The sequence below is a fragment of the Pseudopipra pipra genome, chromosome 3 (genome assembly GCF_036250125.1).
Source record: "Pseudopipra pipra isolate bDixPip1 chromosome 3, bDixPip1.hap1, whole genome shotgun sequence".
Classification (NCBI taxonomy): domain Eukaryota; kingdom Metazoa; phylum Chordata; class Aves; order Passeriformes; family Pipridae; genus Pseudopipra; species Pseudopipra pipra.
The window spans coordinates 50,519,859-50,540,310 of record NC_087551.1 but is presented as its reverse complement, the minus strand read 5'-3'; the positions used below and the strand labels follow the sequence as shown (position 1 = coordinate 50,540,310).

Here is a 20,452-nt window from a genome sequence, read left to right as displayed (position 1 = left end):
AACACCCTGTGAAAAGTTTCAGGGACTCCTAGCAGCAATGGCACATTGGATAAGCAAAAGCACTCTGTAGAGCCTGCTCATTTGACTCAAGCTGCTGTCTTCCAGCCATCTTATTTAAAGATTAGTTCAAAAGAGGTGTCCTGTAAAACAAAGCAATGTGCTCTTATAAATGTGTTGGGTTTTTCCCCCCAAAAATATTTTTTTACTTATTATCTGGAAACAAACTCTCTTCCCTTATCTTTTCCAATTTTTCAGATGTTTCCTCCAACCATCATTTCTGTCACCAAATCATTAGTCAACCACTTGCTCTGACATGTGGAGGTGTTTACCTAAGATTTACAATACAGTCTGTCTGTATTGCAGATGTATTGCAGATGACTTGCTTTCCCATAGGCAAACACAAGTCCCAGGGACGGAGGGGCACAGGCAGCAGGATGTCAGAAGCCAGGGGCTACAATGGCTATCCTGGCCTCTTGCAGAAAGTCCCTGGGGAGTCCCTGAGAAACAATGAGGACAACCAGGAAGACTGGACCTTGATATATTTTCCTGATTATTCACTGGGCTATTTTTGAAAGGACTCTTATGAAAAGTTACCACATACACAGTTGTTCTGAGGAAATTGCAGCTATGGACAGAGGCAAGGTTCAAGCGCCCACACTTCAGCTCATCTCTGTATTAGCTCTTTAGCTAGGCTACTGCAAGACAAAATACTCCAAAAAATTTTGCTCCCTCTCTGGCATTACTGGTCTAGGTAGCAAGTCACATCAATGTCATAGAATCATGGAAAGGTTTGAGTTCCAACCCCCCTGCCATAGCAGGGACACCTTCTGCTAGACCAGGTTGCTCAGAGCACCATCCAACATGACTATGAACACTTCCAGGAACAGGGCGTACAGAACTTCTCTGGACAACCTGCTTCAGTGTTTCACAACCCTCACAGTAAATAATTTCTTCCCACTATCTAATCTGAATCTACCCTCCTTCAGCTTAATATGTTGGCTTGAAGCCAGTCAACCAAAAAAAAGCCAGTCAATACAACAAAAAAAAGTATTAAAAAGCAGGGAGCTGTGAGATTCTGGATTATTATATTAATTATTGGCTTGGACCAACTCAAACATGTGTGTGTGTGTCTGTGTGTGTAATGGACAGGTCAACTTTCACGAAGGTGAAATGGTGTCGTGTTCCATACCCCAGCATCTTGGAGCCTCCTTGGGTAGCCTTGGAGCAGGTGCTGGACACTGGGAGCACTGCCCCACACCACACCCCAGAGCCTCAATCCAGCTCTAGATTGGCTGGCACACCAGGAATCCCACCTGGGGCAGGTGTGTGGGCACCAGGGGCCAGAGCAGATAAAACCAATACCATGCAGCCATCACGTGGTCGCAGCCCTGCCATTTCTGGGACTCCTGGTAGCTGGACCTATGCTGGATCTGGGGTAGTAGCTATAATTCTTTTTCTCTCTTTCTTTACCTCTTCTTAATCTCCTTTCTTGATATTTGGGTAACTTAAAACTGGATGGGTTGGATTTTGCTAAATTAGGTTAGCCTGTACTAAGTCAGTGCTTTGTGAAATGCTTTTTTCATCTATACCAGGGTTGCCATTTGTCCAGTCTGTTAAAAAGGATTGTTCATATCCATCTAATTCGTATCAATGCTTTATTGCTCCTATTGTCAGAAAACCTTTACTAGTATCTGATATAAAACCACGTTAATGTAATTTAAGGAAACTCCATTTTGTCTTGATCTCAATGAACACAAGGAATAGCTGCAGGACATTTGCTTCATAGCACATTTTTATTCATCTGAAGATTTACATTTCCCTACAGCAATTCCTTTTTTAGACTGTCTTCTGGACTTTTTTCAATTTCTTAGAAGTCCTAAACTAGAATAATTTTTAACTTAGGCTTTTTCAGTAAAAGCAGAAAAGACCTTGCTGGTACCTTACATAAGTTCTCATCTGATCAAGAAAGTGCCATGAAGGGAATTAAAGAATAATTTCATGTCTCTGGCTCCTGGAACCCAGCATCTTCTGTTTGACTTTAAATGCTGGATCCCAGAGATCATTTGTGCTACACATTTTTAAAAAACAAATTGGAGAAGATACAGAAGAAATCATCATATAACACTGCAGATCATGGCCCTTCTAATACACCATTCTGTTAATGTTAAAAGCCTCAAAGTTCAGCCAAGCAAGTCTAATACTAAGACTCAATGTCTCCTGGATTGACAGCGAGGCCTGCTCACAACTGAGCAGTAATGTGCATTACCAGGCTGCTCAGAATGAAAAATTATGTAACGAAAAAAGGATAGAACATCACAGAATCATAGAACAGTTTGGATTGGAAGGGAAATTAAAGAGCATCTATTTCCAACTGCCTTGCCATTGGCAGGGACACCTTCCTCTAGACCAGATTGCTCAAATCTGGGATGCCTTCACGTACAGAAAAGGGCCCTGTAGAAAAAGCGTATGTCAGGAACAAAACAGTCTCGAACTGAGGTGACAGTCAAAGACACTTTAGAATAAAATGGATAAAATGAACAGAAAATTGCCAGAACTAGCTAATATTAGACAACACTATAATGAAGAACACAATCAGCAAGGAGAAGAATTAACATCAGCAGAGAAAGCTTTGCCTCTCCACCTTCCAACAGGTCTTTGATTCAGTCACTAAAGACAGTCCTTTGTTCTTCAATTCTCAGTGAAAAAAGGGAAAAAAAGAAGAGTTAACAGTTAAGCAACAAATTTTACAGAGAATATTAATGAGAGCGGATAAGAAATCTGACCTCAAGGAGATATAGAAGGACTCTAGGATGCTGAAGGAAATTTAGTGCTGGTAAAACCCCATAGATCCTTGCAACAGGATACTCTGGATGACAAAGACATAACTGGATTTAAAAAAATCCCAAACCACCAAAAAATATTAATAATAAAAAGAAAATAAAAATGATATATTCATAGAAGAGAGGTCTATCAAGGGCTATTAAACACCTATATGGAAGCAATGTCTGTTGGTAAGCTGAAAGATGTTAGAAGCTGGGAGGACACTGCAGGTGAAACAACTCTTTAGCCAGCTTGTATTGGCTCCCCCATCCAGGCTGGATGTCTCAAGAAGGGAAATTCATACCTCCACATATGACACAATATCATTTGCACAGACACCAAGTGATTTAAGTGTTTCAAAATATCACTTCATTGCTACAATACAGGAAAGCCTATTTTAATAATGAGACATTTTTGTAGTTCATATTTTTCTCACATTTTCTTTCCTAGGTCAAATGTTCTCATTCCTTTAAAGCTTGACTGCATACACAGAAATTATACTAAGCAGATTTTAGCCCAAACCTCAAAAATGCTTATGCTAACAGAAATACATTGAAGTTCTACGAATGCCACAACCTCTTGAAGCCAGCATTACGCTGGTTTTAGTAGAAGTCCACAAAAAATAGTTTTAACAATATAAAAGTTTAAAAGAGGCTTATTAGAACAAATATCAGAGTTCTGAATCTAAAGATATCATCAGAGAGAAGAAATCCATGAGCCAAAAGGAAATGAATTTAATTGACAATGAACATTAAATATTATTGCTTTCATATATCCCAGCAGGACAGAGGCAAAACAAACACACTCCATTTGCCTTTTTTTTACAGGACTTCATGTGAAAAGAATTGGGAAGGAAAATGCTTACTTTCTTCAATATAAATCTTCAAAATAAAAGAGTATATACATGGAGAAGGAAAGATATGCCACATGAATCTAAAAAAAATTATTGCAGGCTTCAGGAAAGAAGTATTTTTAAAAAAATTATTAAGCTTCTTTCATCTGCAGATGTAGCAAAATTTTCAGTAAAGAAAATTAACATTGGCTAGCTGATGCACGTTTTATTGCAACAGTTACAGGTTAGATTATCTGCTCTCATGAATTGAAGTAATACAATTCCCTTTTGCTGACGCTAAAGGAAGAGGGGCTGTATCCAACAGCTCATGACATGTCCCTCAATAACCCAGTCACATCAAGCACATTATCCAGCAAAAAAAAAAAAAAAAAAAGAAACCTGCTGCTGACCTCTCCATTAAAAAAGAGTACAGGTTATAAATTCCTTTGGTTTTGACCATTTTTTTAAAGTTAGATGATAAATCTCAAAAAGAACAGTAATGGCTTTTAAGAAAACAGTTCCTCATAGCAGCAAAGTCTAAATGTCTTTCATGTCCTTGACCTACCACTTTGTGGTGGCACTTTACCACTAGCCTCTTGAAAGGTGAGAAAACAACCAGAAGTTTGAGTTGTGTGCTACTTCTGCTTTCTTGTCACTCTTCTGCACAGCATCTACTGACTTGGAATCTCTTCATCTCTCAGGGCTGAAATGCAAAAGGAGCTGCAGAGGAGAGAAGAAATTCACACTGCTTCTGCACGTGGCTTCCCTGATGCTGCATCTGGAGGTGGTTTCTGTTCTGTTGCCCTGATTTGGTTTCCCTAGTTAAAATCTTCCCCCTGCTGAACAGTTCTAATGCTTTTCTGGAAAATTACTAATACTTTGCATCATTCAGAGAACTGCCATTCTGAATAGCAGACACCAAATGGAAGCTATTGATTCCACTTTTCAATTTGACAAGACTATCACTGTACTGACAACATCAAGTATTAAAAACCTCCTAAAATTACCAGGTTCAGAAGCATAAATAATGTTCCTATTTGCCTCTTTTTTAATTTTTTTTTTTTTTAATCTTCAGTTATCTGCTGAAGTTCTTTTTTATAACTATGAAAAACAAAATCAAACCTCCCTTCCCACACAGAAACCCATCTCAGGTGCTATGGCTTCAGAAAGTTCAGCAAGTCATAAGATCAAGTATAAGATCACTAAGGTTAATACATCTGCTAGGAAGAGGAAAGAAGTGTAAAATATGCTCTTTTTTCCCCTTTCTGTTTATCAAAGACATCGACTCTTCGGATTACATTCTCAAGAAATTTTGTTCATGTTTTTTTCCTTCAGCTATGGATAAGCACTTTAATTTTCTTTTTTCAAAGAGAACAGAAAATAATTTTGAAAAAATAATAATATCATTTAACAATCCATCTTCACCATGGAAAGTTTCCTATTTGCCACTGGTTAGTGGATTTTTCCCCAAGAAAAAGGAAATTACTCTTGACAAGCTCAGTTATGAATAGCGGCTGGCTTTGCTTGGATCAGAGTTCATAGGAAAATCTTGTGTTCAAGGTAGCCTGACTAGACTGTGTTTCAGTAATTCACTGAGCAGTAAGCAGCTTTGCTAAAACAATGTCAGTCTACTTTCCAGAGTCCTGAACAACAAATAATCAGCCAATATCCTTTGTTGGGTTTTTTGGTGGTTTGTTTTTGATTTTATACAAAGCAACTACATTTACAAGGGATAGAGGAGCTTTGAAAATACTAGTAAACAAAAAAAAAAAGCAATACTTAGAATAATAGAAAAAGTGAACATTGCTTTTACTTCAAAGGAGATTTTCACTATATTGTTCATGGGCAAAATATTTCCTCAGCTGACACAGCAGGTCTACTGCTTATCATGAAAGATGGAATTACCTTTTCATTCAAGATAGGCACCTACTACTCCCATGATAGCTCATGACCACACAACATCATCAGCAAATTGGTGAGGGATGTATGCATATTTGAACAAGGTAATTCAACTACAAATAGCCATCTTAAAGGAAAAAAAGCACATTTGAAACAGCTGATGCCTGTTTCTCGGGGTTTTTTTTCACATTTCTTTCTTTAAATAATGTGGAATTACAAGGAAGACAATTAAAAATTATTTCCTGGCAGCAATATCCTTCCTTACTTGACTGACTAAAAGGAAACAATGGCCAAATGCCCTGAACCCCAACTCAGTGACAACAAATACAGTTTTGCAGTTTAGCACATGCTGTTCCCTCATATTTTCTCCTGGTAACATCATCTCATCAACTTATGAAAAATTGTCTTTATTTTCTCTTTTTAATTTGAGTAAAATCCACCACAAAAAGGCTGAAGGAATCAGGGTGCACATAGCTTTCTGAAAGACTTCCTTTGACCATCAATATCCCTCAGATGACTGGGGTTATTTCTACTGGGTTTCCAGTTCATTAAGGTGCCAAGATGCCTTAGAGCATGTGCTTTGAATCCATACTTGTTTCAGGGAACAGAAGCCATTAGTCCTCCCACTGCACTAAGCAGCAGAACCTGCCAACTACTCTTTTGATTGCAATTGCTTATCGGTCTGGCAAAGAAGCCAATCTGTCACCTCACAGTGTCCCTCATCCTTCTATAGCCCTTCAGGAAGAAAATGAGAAGGGAGAACACCTAATATGAGTCTGGAGCCTCCATACTGAAACTGTTCATCTAACTGAAGCTCTTAATATGCTGAGATCCTTACAACACAATTCACACTCTCGCAAAAAAATTCTTTCAGAAGGAAAAAGAAAAGCAACTGCAGCAATACCTTTCATGCCAAGATGGAAAATCTGATTGCTGGAATATCTGACACCTGAAGAGCACTCCTATAGGAAAGCACACCAGCCACTTGCCAGGCAGGGCCAAGCAACCAGAGGGAACATCCCAATCCACTTGCCAACACAAACCTGTGGCATTTGGTTGTTTTTGTAGAAACACAAATGCTCACCTCTACATTGTAGAAGCATACTGAAGCAAATAGAGCAAGAACAGACAGACAGTACCCGAAAGGAGTGCACATCCTGGTCTTCAGCAGGCCCTGGGGTCCATGTGAGCTGGGACCAGGACAAGGCACAGGATTTTACTCTGTAGCTTACAATGAACCTTACAGACTTCAGAAAAACTAGGATAAGCTAAGTTTTGAGTATGTCTGGGCACTGATGTCCCTTTTTTCCACAAAATGCCATCTCCACTTCATACGGTTTCAACTTAAATTACTTCAGAGTCTTAAAAATACAGAATTCAGAAGTGTGACCCACTCATTCTGCAGTCAACAGAAGAGTCCACGCTACCACCAAAAAATTACACGATAGGAAAATATTTTGTTTACAACAAACACCTAAAGCCCAGGAGAGCCTTGGATGCTTTTATAAAAACACAGCTATCCCTCACCATGTCAGCCATGCACCACGGGCAGGCAGTTTTCCTAATTCCACCATCCTGCATTCTCCCTGCCATCCACCACCTCAAAGCTTCAGCTTTGCTTTAGCTAATAAGTTTTAGAGATCAGGATCTCAGCTTATTTCACTTTGCTGGCAGCACTGACAGCCAGAAAACTGAGTATAAACCACAAAATGGAAAGAGGAAGGCAAATGACAGACAAGGAATAAAACGGGCTAATAAATTAAGTTTTATTTTCATGGATTGTCAGTTCCTTCAGGTTTTGACACCTACAGAGGGAAGTATCTGATTGCTTGAAATTACATTATCATGCCACAGCCTGAACACATTCAATTTAGTGGCAGTTATACTGTCTCCCTCTGCCCTTCCTCTGTCAGGAGTAAAAGGATCTGCAATTTTCTTCCCCATCACACTCTCAATGAAAGAGTTTTCATTTAAGCTGGTTAGAGCACATGGAAAAAGAAACAGGTCTACTCCTAGCAAGGTGTGTGCTTAGGTTTTATAGTCAGGTTTTCTAGGGACAGCTATCATGATTTCATTAGACAAGTCTTCAAAAAATGTTTTAATTAAACATGAATATAATACAAAACATTTCAAAAAGTCTCACTCCTAATTCTAAGTACACACTCACACATATACATATATTATTACATCATATTTTTTAAAGGGCCTATGTGCTGGTCAGTGCCACATCTCTGTAATTCAGGCCATGTATAAACTGTAACTTTAAAAATATTAATTTTAAAATGTATACTAACAGAAATGGAAATTGGAGGCATTCTTTTCCTCTGGATGATAAACCATTCCAGTTCTAAAAATCATTCTATTTCAATTTAGGACAAGCAAAATATTAATAATTAGTTTTACTTGATGACTACTGAAGACTACTCTTCAGCTTCATAATGCACATAGTTGGACCATGCACCGAAGATAATTGATATGAATTCATATCACACACAATCCTCTTGTTTTCATTCACCTACAACAGTTACTTGTCAGCTAATTATCTCACCTACTGAGAACCATGTAAGTGTTATCTCCTTAGATGTGTCTTCGTGTTGCTTTCACGTGTACAAAGTTCATGAGAACTGAAAACTCAAATACGCAAATTGAGATTTACTATCAAACACCTGAAAGTCATCCATTCTGAAACTACTGTAAATCAAAACCAAGAGACTTCTAGTTTCTGAAAAGCATGCACTTAAAAAAATGTTTTAACCCACTATCTTAAAGATTTTTACATCTTCTGTTTTGGTATCTTTACTTTTAGCAGTGCATAATGTAAAGTTGTGGAAGCATTTTATACTTTAAAGGCACTTGTATCTTAGCTTTTAAAGATAAATTTGAGAATAGTTGTGACAGCATTAACAACTTCAGCATCAGTTTGGATCTTACAAAAATTCATTTGATCGGCAGAGCTATAAGACAACAAAGCCTTATCCACTATGGCATATACCCAAGAACACTCAACTACTTTAAAGTCAAGATACAACACATTAAACTGGAGATGTCTATAATTGTAACTATCTTATATAAAGCAGCTAGCAGCAGATTTCATTTGCAAGCATGTAATTACAAAGTTTGATTTGAGTCACCCAGAGCAATCACTAATTTCAGAAAATTGGTACGGGATATGAGGAACATTTAGCATACACACAGGAACCTTTTCTGAGTAAGCCTGAGGCTTCAGATATGTACTTATCAGCTATTTTCTAATGAAGAGGTCTTGCTCTGGTAATTAACAACCCTTGAAGGCTACATAGTTAGACTTTTTAAAATAGAGTAGAGTAGAATATTTCAGCTGGAAGAAGCCTACAAGGATCACCTAGTCCAACTGCTTGACCAACTCAGGGCTGACTGAATGTAAAAGCATGTTTTTACGGGTGTTGTCCAAATGGCTCTTAAATGTTGAAATGCCTTGGGCATTGACCATCTCTCTAGGAAGCCTGTTCCAGTGTTTGATCACTCCCTCGGTAAAGAAATGTTTCCTTTTTGAATACATATAAACTGTTATTCACAACAATGATGAGCAAGGACTTCACAGCTTAACTACATGTTGTCCAGACTATCATCATCTTTCTGTTCCTTCCTGGACCTGGCAACTACCCATTCAAGTTGGGATCCTCTAGGTCTTGCACTGAAACAGCCCACAAGCAATTGTCCTTGATGCCACTTTTCCATGCCTCCTGAGAATGTCTTCACATATCTTTTCCCTTGTTTCCTTCCTCCTCATCTGAAAGTCCTAATCTTTGCTGCTCCTCATATAGTAATGATTTCAGCCTTTCATCATTGCTCCTACCCATTACTGAGTATTTTCCCATTCTTCCAAACCCATTTTGGGAAAGGGAGATCACAAATGTAGGAATTCAAGTGCAGACACACTGGAGATTTATACACAATGAAGTCCTCTGTTTTGCTCTCTATTGCTTTTGATTTGTCTTTTCTGATTGCTACTGAGAACTAAGCTGATGTAGGGTACAACCATCTACCACACACAGAAGATTTCACTCTCAACCAGCAACAGGCTTTTGAGAATCCATAGTTTTCTATGCGAAATAAGCTTTATCCCCCTAAAACTGCTTTCCCGCCTTCACTGAAGGCAAGACTGGCTTTTATCCTTGGGCTACAAAAGAATGCTCTTTTCTGTTCTATTCTTGTTTCAATCTCCAAGAATATATCTCCTGAAAATATAACACAGACATACCCTCTTCCCTAATACAGTTTACATGGCCTTAGAAAGCCAGCATCCATATATTAGACTCTTTGTTCTGTTGATGGGATTTTACACTCTTCAAACAGTATCTTTGTATAGAGAAGCTGGAGAAAACTAGTTCCCCAGGCTACCACAACAAATAAACGCCAAAAAAGAACACAAGAGAGAACATCAAGAGGAACATCATGCTCAGAAAGGGCACAAATAACAAACTTGGCAAAATCACCATAAAAATGAAGATTTACCATTCTCAACTTTATACAGCAAGGTCCTTTAATAAAAGAACTTAAATTACTATATATAGAAATGTCTTAAATAGCACTACCAATACACAGTATATGGTAAGACCTGGTAATAAGGTTAAGTCAGAATAAGAGTGTGGGTACTTAGTGCTTGGACCTCTACTGCTACTTGGTTTCTGGTTTCTTGTGTAGTTTCTTAACATTTGCAACAGCCAGAAATTTTCAGACTAGTATAACACTGCAAGAAAAAAGTACCTCACCTTTTTTATATTCTGTTGTTATCATGTATCCTGTCTCCACAAAAAGGAATGCAACACAGAATAGTATCACTAAAATAAAAGCATGGTATTAATCTTATATTTGCTATTAATATAAGCATGTATTTGAATTACATGAAAGATTTTAGTGTTGTTATCTTAACCAATGCTATATTGCTTACTTACTATGTGCTATCGACTCAGACTAGTGAATGAAAGCAGATTAGGAAGGCACACTTTCTTGCTCTTGTATAACTGCATAATGCTGCAATGTTTGGAATGCAAACTCCACAGGGGAACATTAAAAAAATACTGGTTTGTAAATTAAAGTAACTGCAAAGTAAATGTCAGCCATGAAAACATTTCCTTCAATATTACATTTTATAAGTTGTTTAATCAGTTCCTCCTCCAGCTGAGGTCTGAATTATCATTAACTTTGTGGTTCAATAATTGATTAATACAAAATGGGAGAATCTAAGGGGAAAAAAAATGGTGCTTTAAAGCACACACAACAGATGAAGAGCTACAAAAATGGGCCAGAAATTTTGCTGTGAAGAGGTAATGCAGTAAAAGGAAACAGCTGGAGACTATTAAAAGCACTCATTAGAGGGAAGAAGCAGCAAACTGTTCTAATTGGGTCAGCTGACAGGTGGCTGTGCTTCAGCAGTGCCCTCCTGGCAGCCTATTCCCAGCCACAGAGATTGATGCTACTGTGTGATTCTCAAACCAGATCTACAGCTGCAAAGCTACGCTGCAGCTCAGGACTCACTGCAGCATATCCAGTGACCAATTCAAACCAGCTCAGCACCAATATATAACACAGGGATTAAAATGACTACTGTGTGTATGTGGGTATGTAGGGAAAACATGGAGAGGGCATAAAATGTTTAGCTATCGCTCAGAACCCAGTAACTGAAAAATATACGTTTAATGTATATATTTAACTCCCTAATATCTCGTATGCACTGCACAGATATAGGTAAATCATTTTAACCTCTGCATGCCTCAGATTTCCAATCTAAATGATGTCAACCAGGTTCATAAGACCCTCTCCAAAAGTTCCCAGGTTCAATCAGTGGACACTTGTGAGGTCCTCAGAAGAAAAATCACATAGAGTCATGAACCCTCTATTCCCCCACTCCATCAAATCTGCAAGCAGACAACTCTCTCACTGCCTTTTTTTTCTTTAAACAGAAATATTCATGGGACTGACATTTAAAAGATGAAGGCATGGGCTCCATACCATGGTTGCTCCTGGAGGCCATGTCTCTGGCAACTGAAAAGCTTCAAGAAACTTATCTAAAGTCAAGAAGGAAAAAGTTCAGTGATGACCATTGATGACAACCAGTGATGACTATTCACAATACAATTACCCATGGTTAAATATTTCTGTTATGCAGATAAACACAGGAAAGAAGACAGCTGCTGTCAGAAAACAAATTGGTAGGAGAGTAGTTTTCATTGTAGATAGAAATTTGAGGATATAAATAAATTTGGTTTATTTTATTTAGTGAATATTCTTCTATTAATGAAAACCATTGTAGTCATATAAGGATATTCTCAAGAATCAGGAACACAAAAAATTGTTCTATGGAGTTTAACCATTCAGCCTTTTCTATAACTTTGCTAGGAATTTATGAAAGAACCTAAACATCATTGGATTAAATATTTAGCCAGAAAAGCTGATGTTTGTCACAGGAGAGTTTCATTAGTAAGAAATTTGACTTAAAAGTTCTCCAACATACTCTGAATTTTACTTCCCTTCTTTGCAGTAATCCTAACACACTTTAAACAAATATTTTAACATTTCATTTAAAAGACAAAAAGACAGATGCTCCTTTATAGGATCACTTGCATGAGTAATCTTTAACATAACTAAGGCTGAATATTGTTAGAATATTTTTATTTTTAGCTGAGAAAAGCACATTTATTTTCAGAGATGAAGTTGAAAGACTATGCTGAGCCACACAGAGATGTGGTGTAAACTGAACTGGTAATTATATATAATGGAAAGCTGAAAGATCCCATAGGCAGGTGACAAGTTCTTATTTTACTGAATGAGTTTTTAAATACAAACTTCCTCGCTTCTGACAAATTAGCTCAGAGACCTTTTACTTGAGTCAGTTAGGAGCCATGCTATTCAGAACCTAACAAAGATCAGAATCCCATGTAACCAGATTTCCTGCAATTCAGGCAACAATGCACAGACCATGCTGCTTCACACACTCATTCAGCCTCAGCTATCTTAGACCAAAGTTTCATCAAATGTTAAGGAAAGATGAAAACCTTTCATATTTGATGTCTCACACTGAAGCTGTAATAAATACTACATATTTACTGACAATCCTTCTGGAAAGGACAATTTTAATACAAAGCTTTCAAATATTTATAGTAGTCCCTCTCCTCATCAGAGGTACTGCCGACCTTCTGCACTTCCAAGCCTTAAACTAAATCATCTGGCGGATATTTTTCTTTTGCTTGGTACCAGCAGCAGTCACAGCTGTGCTGATAAGGGCTTACTTGCTTTATTGAAGCATATTTACTATAAGAACTCTAGTTCAACCTGTAAAGCATTCATTACAATGGATTTAAATTAACTTTCATGAATTTATTTCATCTTACAGGACCATAATGTAGGGTGAATCTCTCCTGAGTGTGCTTGATACTTGACCTGAGGTGCTCACCACCATTTCAGACCAGTAATTACCTCTCTGCCATACTCCACACTAACGCGCTGCCACTATTTATTTTGGGGAAGATTGGAAGTGATCTCTTCAGGTGACTGACAGTAACTCACTCCAGCAGAGAAAGTGCTGGGTCAGGACAAGCGGCTGGCTGATCTGGGTAGAGAGTCTCACATTGCAGCAGCTGCCTCTGCCATATCTGACTCATGAATAAAGGGCTTGTTTTCTATCCCGACTTTCAATTAAATTTTGGTAAACACAGACATTTACCAAAACATTTAAAACAATTTATCTGACTCCTGAATGAATGGTTGTTTTCCCTGGACCAGAGTCAAAGCCTGAAGCCCTATTCAGAGAAAATTTCAAATGATCAGTGAACGGTGGAAATTTCTGTCTCTGTTTCTGATCTTCATAATGTCGGCAGTTCAGATTTTCAAAGTTAAAAAAACAGAATGCAAGGTACTACAAGACTTCAATGTGGTTTGTTTTTTTTTCAATTCCCTTTTTTTGTCCTAAGGATCAGAATCGAGGGGAGGGAATACTTCCATTAGGGATATCACAACTTAGAGGCCAATCAGGAGTTCAGACACAAAACCTGATCTTAAAATGCTTTTCCTCCCTTAAGAGCCTGTTTTATAGAGGTGCTGAGCTCCCACAACTTCACACTGCAGTTTCTGAGAGAACATGGATGCCACTCTCAGCTTTTCATGGGAGAAGGCCAGTCTTGGCAGCTACTGATGAAGATGCCAGGATGGCTTGGAAAGGTTTCCAGATGCCCACACCACCTTCTAAGAGATAGGAAGCCAAAAACATCGTGGTCAATAAAACCACAACTAGCCTGTTTTCAAAAGATGTATACGTTTTGCAGGCAAACCTGTCTCTCCTGGAAAAACAGAAAAGTTACATTTACAGCTTCTTCAATCCATTTTGTAAGTCTATAACTACTGTCAACACACAGCTTCTCGGGTTCTCCAGCAATGAACTCAATGTTGTGGAGAAATCAGCAGTTTTGTACTTTCCTAGCTGTTGATCTGAGGCATGAGGGAAGAAGAAAAGTAAAAAGCTCGTATCCTCCCCCTGCTTTCACGTATCTGCTCATGGTCAGGCACACCTCATCCCAAAAAGCTTGGGTTTAATGTTGTGATCAATACTGAAACTACTTCCTATGCTAAATCTAAGCTTATCCTTCAAATAGTCCCCTGTAAGAAAGTAATGCTTTTTGGTGAGTTTAGAATTTAAAAAAATATTAGGGAAGAATTGTGATTAGACCAGTCCTGTGCTAAAGTGTTCTATGGGCTCATGCTCAGAGGGAAAACCAGCTGCTTACTTTCTTCACAGCAAGATCAGGCAATTGATTTTGCAGATTTCTGAAGCTATGATTCAAAAAAATCCAATACCTGAATTTTAAAATATATTACAGTAGATTTCCTCACACCACTGAGGAAAAGATTAAAATGCAGTCATGCAATATATGATGTGGTTGGATAGTGCAAGTCTTAAAAATGCTGAACATTCAGAATGAGTGGCTTCCCTTAAAATGAATTTCACTGGCAAGTGCACTATATGTTACTCTGACAGGAGCAACTGCTCTCTTTGAGCAGTGCAAGTGCTCAAAGTCTGCCAAGAAGGGGATGGAGGACAGATTCCAAAAACCTTTCCAGGATTCTAACACTGAATTACCAACAGAGAAGATCAAAAATAAAATGCAAAAATAGGTTTTATTAAGGATGCTGATGGTGCCTCAGACCAACAAACCGTCTTTTGAACAAATTGACTACTGACCTGACAGCCACTTTTTATTTCTTTTTCATTATAGTTTTTATACTGATCTGTATGTGCATACATATGTGCATGTGTATATAAATAATTTATTTCTTAAAGAACATACCAATGCAAATGAAAATGCAAGGTGATTTTTATTAGCTTTTAAACCAACAAACAGGAATTATATCTATTCATTTAAATTCTGCTTGAAGCAAAATTTCACTGGCTGTACATATCACATCTTAAACTGCACAGGCAGTATTGAATTAACACCAACTTTTAAAGAGTCAGTCATAAGAGGTGCCAATCACTGCACTTCAAATGAGAAGTAAAGGCACTCAGAGTTAAGTACAGACTGTACCACTCACTTTTAACATTTTCAAAAGAGAAAACATGTCAGTGCTAAAAAGGTAAATGTTATACTATAAAACCCACCCCACATTAATTTCTGCAACCCCGTTGTCCCATTCACAGGTGAGGAAGCAGAAGCCCAAGCACACACAGCATGCAAAGATTTCCAACTCTGCACACCAGGAGGTCAAGACCTGCTCAGTTGACACAGGGACCTCTTTGGGATCTCTAGGCACATAGCAAATAAGAAACCCTTTTCAACATTACTGAAATGATTAACGTATAGCAGATGTCATTAAATTTAAGGCTACGCACAGTTACACTGATACTTCCCCCTTCAATTATTCATAATTTATAGGTTTGTCTACAACAGCAGACAACAGTACAAAAAAGTACAAAAAGTACAAAAAAAAAAATCAACACAGCCCCATAACATAGAAAAAAACTCAGCCCTCCTTGGATCCATCTGACCTCAGCTAGGATTGAAACATGTTGTGTGGTAACTTCAGAGCTTTGTTCTCTATGGCTCATCCACGTATATTGTACTCTACTGCCCCTCCAAAACATCATCAAAACATGCTCTCTTTGTTCTCCAAAAGCTGCAGACCTCTCTTGTTTTGATGTTATGTCTGGCCTGCAACATCTCACAGCAGACCAAGCTGTCCTGTCACCTCTGTGTTACTGAACCCTCTTCAGGTTCAAGTGTGGCTGAAGGCTGAGTCCAATCAAACTAGATCTCCATTATAGAGAGAGTAAGAACTAATTCCACCATTTTGCCTTTTTAGGGAGGTATCTGTGTGCATGCAAAGAGATCAATATCAAACAAACCAACCACCCCCCTTGCCCCGTGTTTCTTATTGAGCATTAATTGAACACCTACTGCCATGGGACCTTGCTCTACAACAAAGGCTGACAGGTGTAACGACAATTCAGCAGTTGCAAAAAATTAAAACTTATTATAAATACCTTATCTGGCATTATTGCCATCACCTTAATAAAAAAAAAGGCAACAAAACCAAACCAAGAAGTTAGATTAGAGCCCTAGTATAAAGAATAGTACAAACAATTTAGCAGCAAGAATATTAGAGGCTTGGGCGCACTGAATTGCTCTGTTTCACAATCTTCCTCTGAGGCTGCACACTTATAGACATAGTTTCATCCTAAAAGTCTATCTGAATATTCTCAGTGACAAATATAGGCAGAATTATTATATTATGGTACACCGCAAATCCAACTCTGTGAAAGGATCGTAATTCAACAGTGGCAATCTGGGACTTGCTGTCAGTTTATACAAGATTCAAACAATATCAAACAATTCATCAGCAACGCTCTACACAGTAAAGCTGAGCAAACTAAGGACCAGGCAAGATAAAGACAGTGGAAAAAATGGAAGACAGAAGATGCCTCAGTTTCCCACTTTTCAAGCATCCAGTTTGAACATCAGCATCATATAACGATGCGGGGAAATTGGTAATTGAAGCCTTTTATTTAAACATACCAGATATCTTTCCTCCTGCCTCATGCTGGGGGTACGGATCATGTGATTCTGTTCTCCTCTCCAGTCTCCGAATCGTCGAAAAAAATAATTGGATAGGAATCGATTGACAGGATCTCTAATAATATTGATGTACACCGGCTGGTCTCCTCCAAACCTGGTGAAAAGAAAAATGGGTAAATCTCATCAGAAGGTTCCACACAGGCACGTATCTATTATCTCTCACCTGAATCCTTTCAAATTATTTCCTACAGAAACTGACAGATTTTACAAGGTTAGGAGTGAAACTGAGACTCTTACAACTAGTTATCAAAACTTTGTAAATGCATGTAAGATCTCTTTAGGACAAACAGTAAATACGATATCACATTAAGCTCTATGTGTACTACAGACTTTTTGGTTTAAGACCATTTTTTCTACCGTATCAACAGTTTTGCTTCTTGAGTTCTCTCCTTGCTGTTTTCAGATGAAGAAAACATTCTGCAGATGAATCAGAGAATGAGCATTTCTTCATCTCAACACATTTGCCATCTGGGAAGTCATGTCAGAGCAGGCACCACCAAACACTAACTGCCATAAGGCAGACTTGGATCACCTTCACCTGTACAGTAAGTATCGTAACGTGCAAAGGATTTTGCAACACGCAAGCTTTATTCCAAAGGCTTTCTCTGGATGAACTGACAGATATGCATGGTATTTCCACCTTTATATTGCTGGAACTTGTGCAGACCTTCATCCCCTCACCCCCAGCCTGTACCACCAGCTGTATTTGAGGTTATTTCATGGTTACACAAAACCTTATCCCTGTACTGTGCTTCATGAACTGTTCTGTGATCAAAATTGAAAAATGGACATTCATGGAAAAGACTCATGGACTACAAATGCTGTGAGTTAAAGAATAAAATAAAACAAAACCTTCCTGAATTGAGAAGTTCATATGATAAATTCAACTTGGAATTTGCCTGATCTAACAACATGGACTATGATTCTCCCTCCTGATTCCCCAGTTAAGTGAACAATTCTCACTGAAGCACTAGCATATGCTTTATTTTTGGGAGCTAGAGGACATAGCCACACTGAAGTATTTAAATGCTATTCTGATGATTTTCTGAGTCACAATTTAAATATTTTCTTCTAAAATGTAAAATATTAGATTAGAAGAGAGAAAACTGGAGACACTCTTTAGATTAAAAAAACCTCTCAGCCTCTCATTTTTTGAGTCGATGAATAATTGAATTCATATAATAAAAGATCAGGGCTTCTCATAAATATTAAAGAGGAAGCAAAATTGTTTAAAATTAAAAATTCTAGTAAAAGACAATAGAAAAATCTCATAGAGTTTCAACTTGATTTTGAATCTCCATGATTCCCCAGGCCTCTAAATACAGTCTGCAAAGGCTTGTCTCATGAATAACTATGCGTATCAGTATTTCATTGACCTCAGTGTTGCAGGATCACTGCCATAATTTGAAATTGCACAGACAGCATAAAACTTTGAAACAATCCAATTAAAAAGGCAGATGCTCCTTGCTTCCTAATTAGTGCATAGCCCAGTTTGGACACGGGTGTGCAAGTAAAGTTTCATGAATTTAGTATCCTGAATTCTTCTCTAAGTTTATCTTTGCTGCTTTTTGTTTTTATACAGAAATAAGACCTACATTAAAAAAAAAAGGCATTCCTGCAAATACCACAGGACAATGGGGGCATAAAGCTTTGACAAAATTTATTCAAATAGGAAGTTTTTGGTGAATGTCATGACTGGTAGCTTTGAAAACTAAACTTTTCAAGTGAAATTTCTGGCAAGAATAGATTGCATCTAAATTACTGAACACATTATCTTTGTGCTGCTTGATGCAGATCAGCAATAATCTAAAGACAGAGGGAGTGGAGAAGAGAAAAGAAAAGGGGAAGCAATGGAGACAGTAAGAAGGGATGACAGCAGCAAGTTGTCTAAAGACAGAGACAAAAAGATTACAAGATTCAGAGAAGCAAGAGAGGAGAGACGTTGTACCCTGGGTTTTGTGGAGGATGTTAAGCCTAAGTGTTCATCAGAAGAGTGAAAAATCAAAACCAGACAGCTATTAGTTGTCTAGATAGAAATTTTCAACACATATTGTCTTTTCTGAAGTAAAAGGAGGGGTGAGGTTGCATAACCAATCCACCAAAGTCCCAGAGCCCATCCTTTTGCTGGTAAGGTCATGTCTCCGAAGACAAGGACTGTAAATTCAGTACCAACAGCTCTGAGAAAAGAGGCTCATACAAGCTCATCTGTTCCAAGAAGACAGCTGAGATGGGAAGTCACCCTTTCACAAATGCTACAAAGGAACTTCCATTTCTGAAATGGAGACCGTGTGTGTCTCCCACCCCCCAAACATGAGACAGCTTGAATTTCTGATTTTCTGCACAATGTAACCAGCCTGCTATACACCCAGCTGCAGTTGCTCCACCAGGCAACAAGCAAGGAATTTTTAGGAAAATTAAGTCTGTTCTGGCTCTTATTCAAATGTGCATTTTTTTAAAACATAGTTTATAAAACTTCAGATTCTAACCATTTGTTTCTATGGACTGTACTGAGAGTCTTTTATGGAAGCTAAACAGCAGTCACATAGCATAAAAAATCCTACCCATTAAAAAAATCAATTACCTTAAGCTATTTAGAGAAAAGGGCAAATCAATGCTCCATTTGTTCAAGTATGTTCTGCATATTTTTAGATACTTATCAATCACAACATATTAAACATTACTTAGCTCTCCAGAGTGAAACTTTTCAAATTAACAACACCCACCTGAAAGTGTTCTTATGAAAAAATACATTTGAGCTCTAATTATACATCATGTCACCTTATTTATACTCAAACACCTATTGTGAATGATTTAAAATGGAGTAGAATCATATTTTCTAGGCTTGAGCAGAAGACTTACCTTATCTGAGTGGGATCATGATTGGATCCTGCCTGATGAAGTTAGCCGATCCTTCTCAAGTCCAGCAGCACTGGAGAGTGCTGCAACTGGGAGAGTGGGCCAAGACAGCCCCACTCCAGCAGAGCACTGCAAATGTACACACCAAATCCTCTGCAGTGCTCTTCCTGTATTTAACTTCTTCTCCTGATTTATTTCATAAATACTATTAAATTCCATTAGTTTTAACTGCTCTGTTGTGAAAGGTATATTTTTGGAGTCCTCATCAACTAACCTGAAATATTTTCAGGCTTCAATCAATGATGGTTAGGTTCATTAATAATACATTCCCCTATGTCTTTTTTAATAAAAGCAAATTAAAAAAAAACAGCTTAAGAAGTATGCCAGATGTTGCAAGCTTGCCCCTTAGAAAAACATCTCAGATAAATTCCAATTTTATTACATGTCAAAACCATTCACAAACCTCTTATGAGTTAGGAAAAAAAAAATCAACCAAAGTGATTTGCTTGGCTTTAAAATGGAGGATTTCTTAGCTTCTATTATTTTTCATTTCACTTCAGCAGGCTGCTGCCCTTCCACTTAGCACAAAACTCTGTGCACAAGCAGAAGCAGGTTTCTTCATCCCTGCAGGCAAAGTACAGCTCCTCAAGGAAAAGATGACTCTTAATCTATTCTCTATAAAAACATTGTCTTCCTCTTACTCTCTTAATGTATGTCTCCCCTTAAACAAACAGATTGGTTGCTAGAAATTCAATACAATGGAAGCAAACCAGAACTGACAGCTACCTAATATTAACAGGGACAGGTATATTGTGTCCTTCTTATAAAGGAAGCACAATTTCCTTTTAGTGTCGTACAACTGAGAATCACATGCCAAGAGCACAATTGCCCAGCAATTTACTCATCCATTATGTTACGGCTCAATTACCTGCTCTGCAGC

The 20,452-nt window shown here is 38.0% G+C and overlaps 1 protein-coding gene across 1 annotated transcript in view; it reads right to left on the bottom strand.

Annotated features, from left to right (window-relative positions):
* Positions 1 to 20,452, bottom strand: part of UST (uronyl 2-sulfotransferase) — a 156,429-nt gene that overhangs the window by 39,608 nt on the left and 96,369 nt on the right. Inside the window, exon 5 of the mRNA XM_064649081.1 lies at positions 16,597 to 16,750. Coding sequence (XP_064505151.1) covers positions 16,597 to 16,750 — 154 coding nt within the window. The remainder of the gene's footprint in view (positions 1 to 16,596; positions 16,751 to 20,452) is intronic.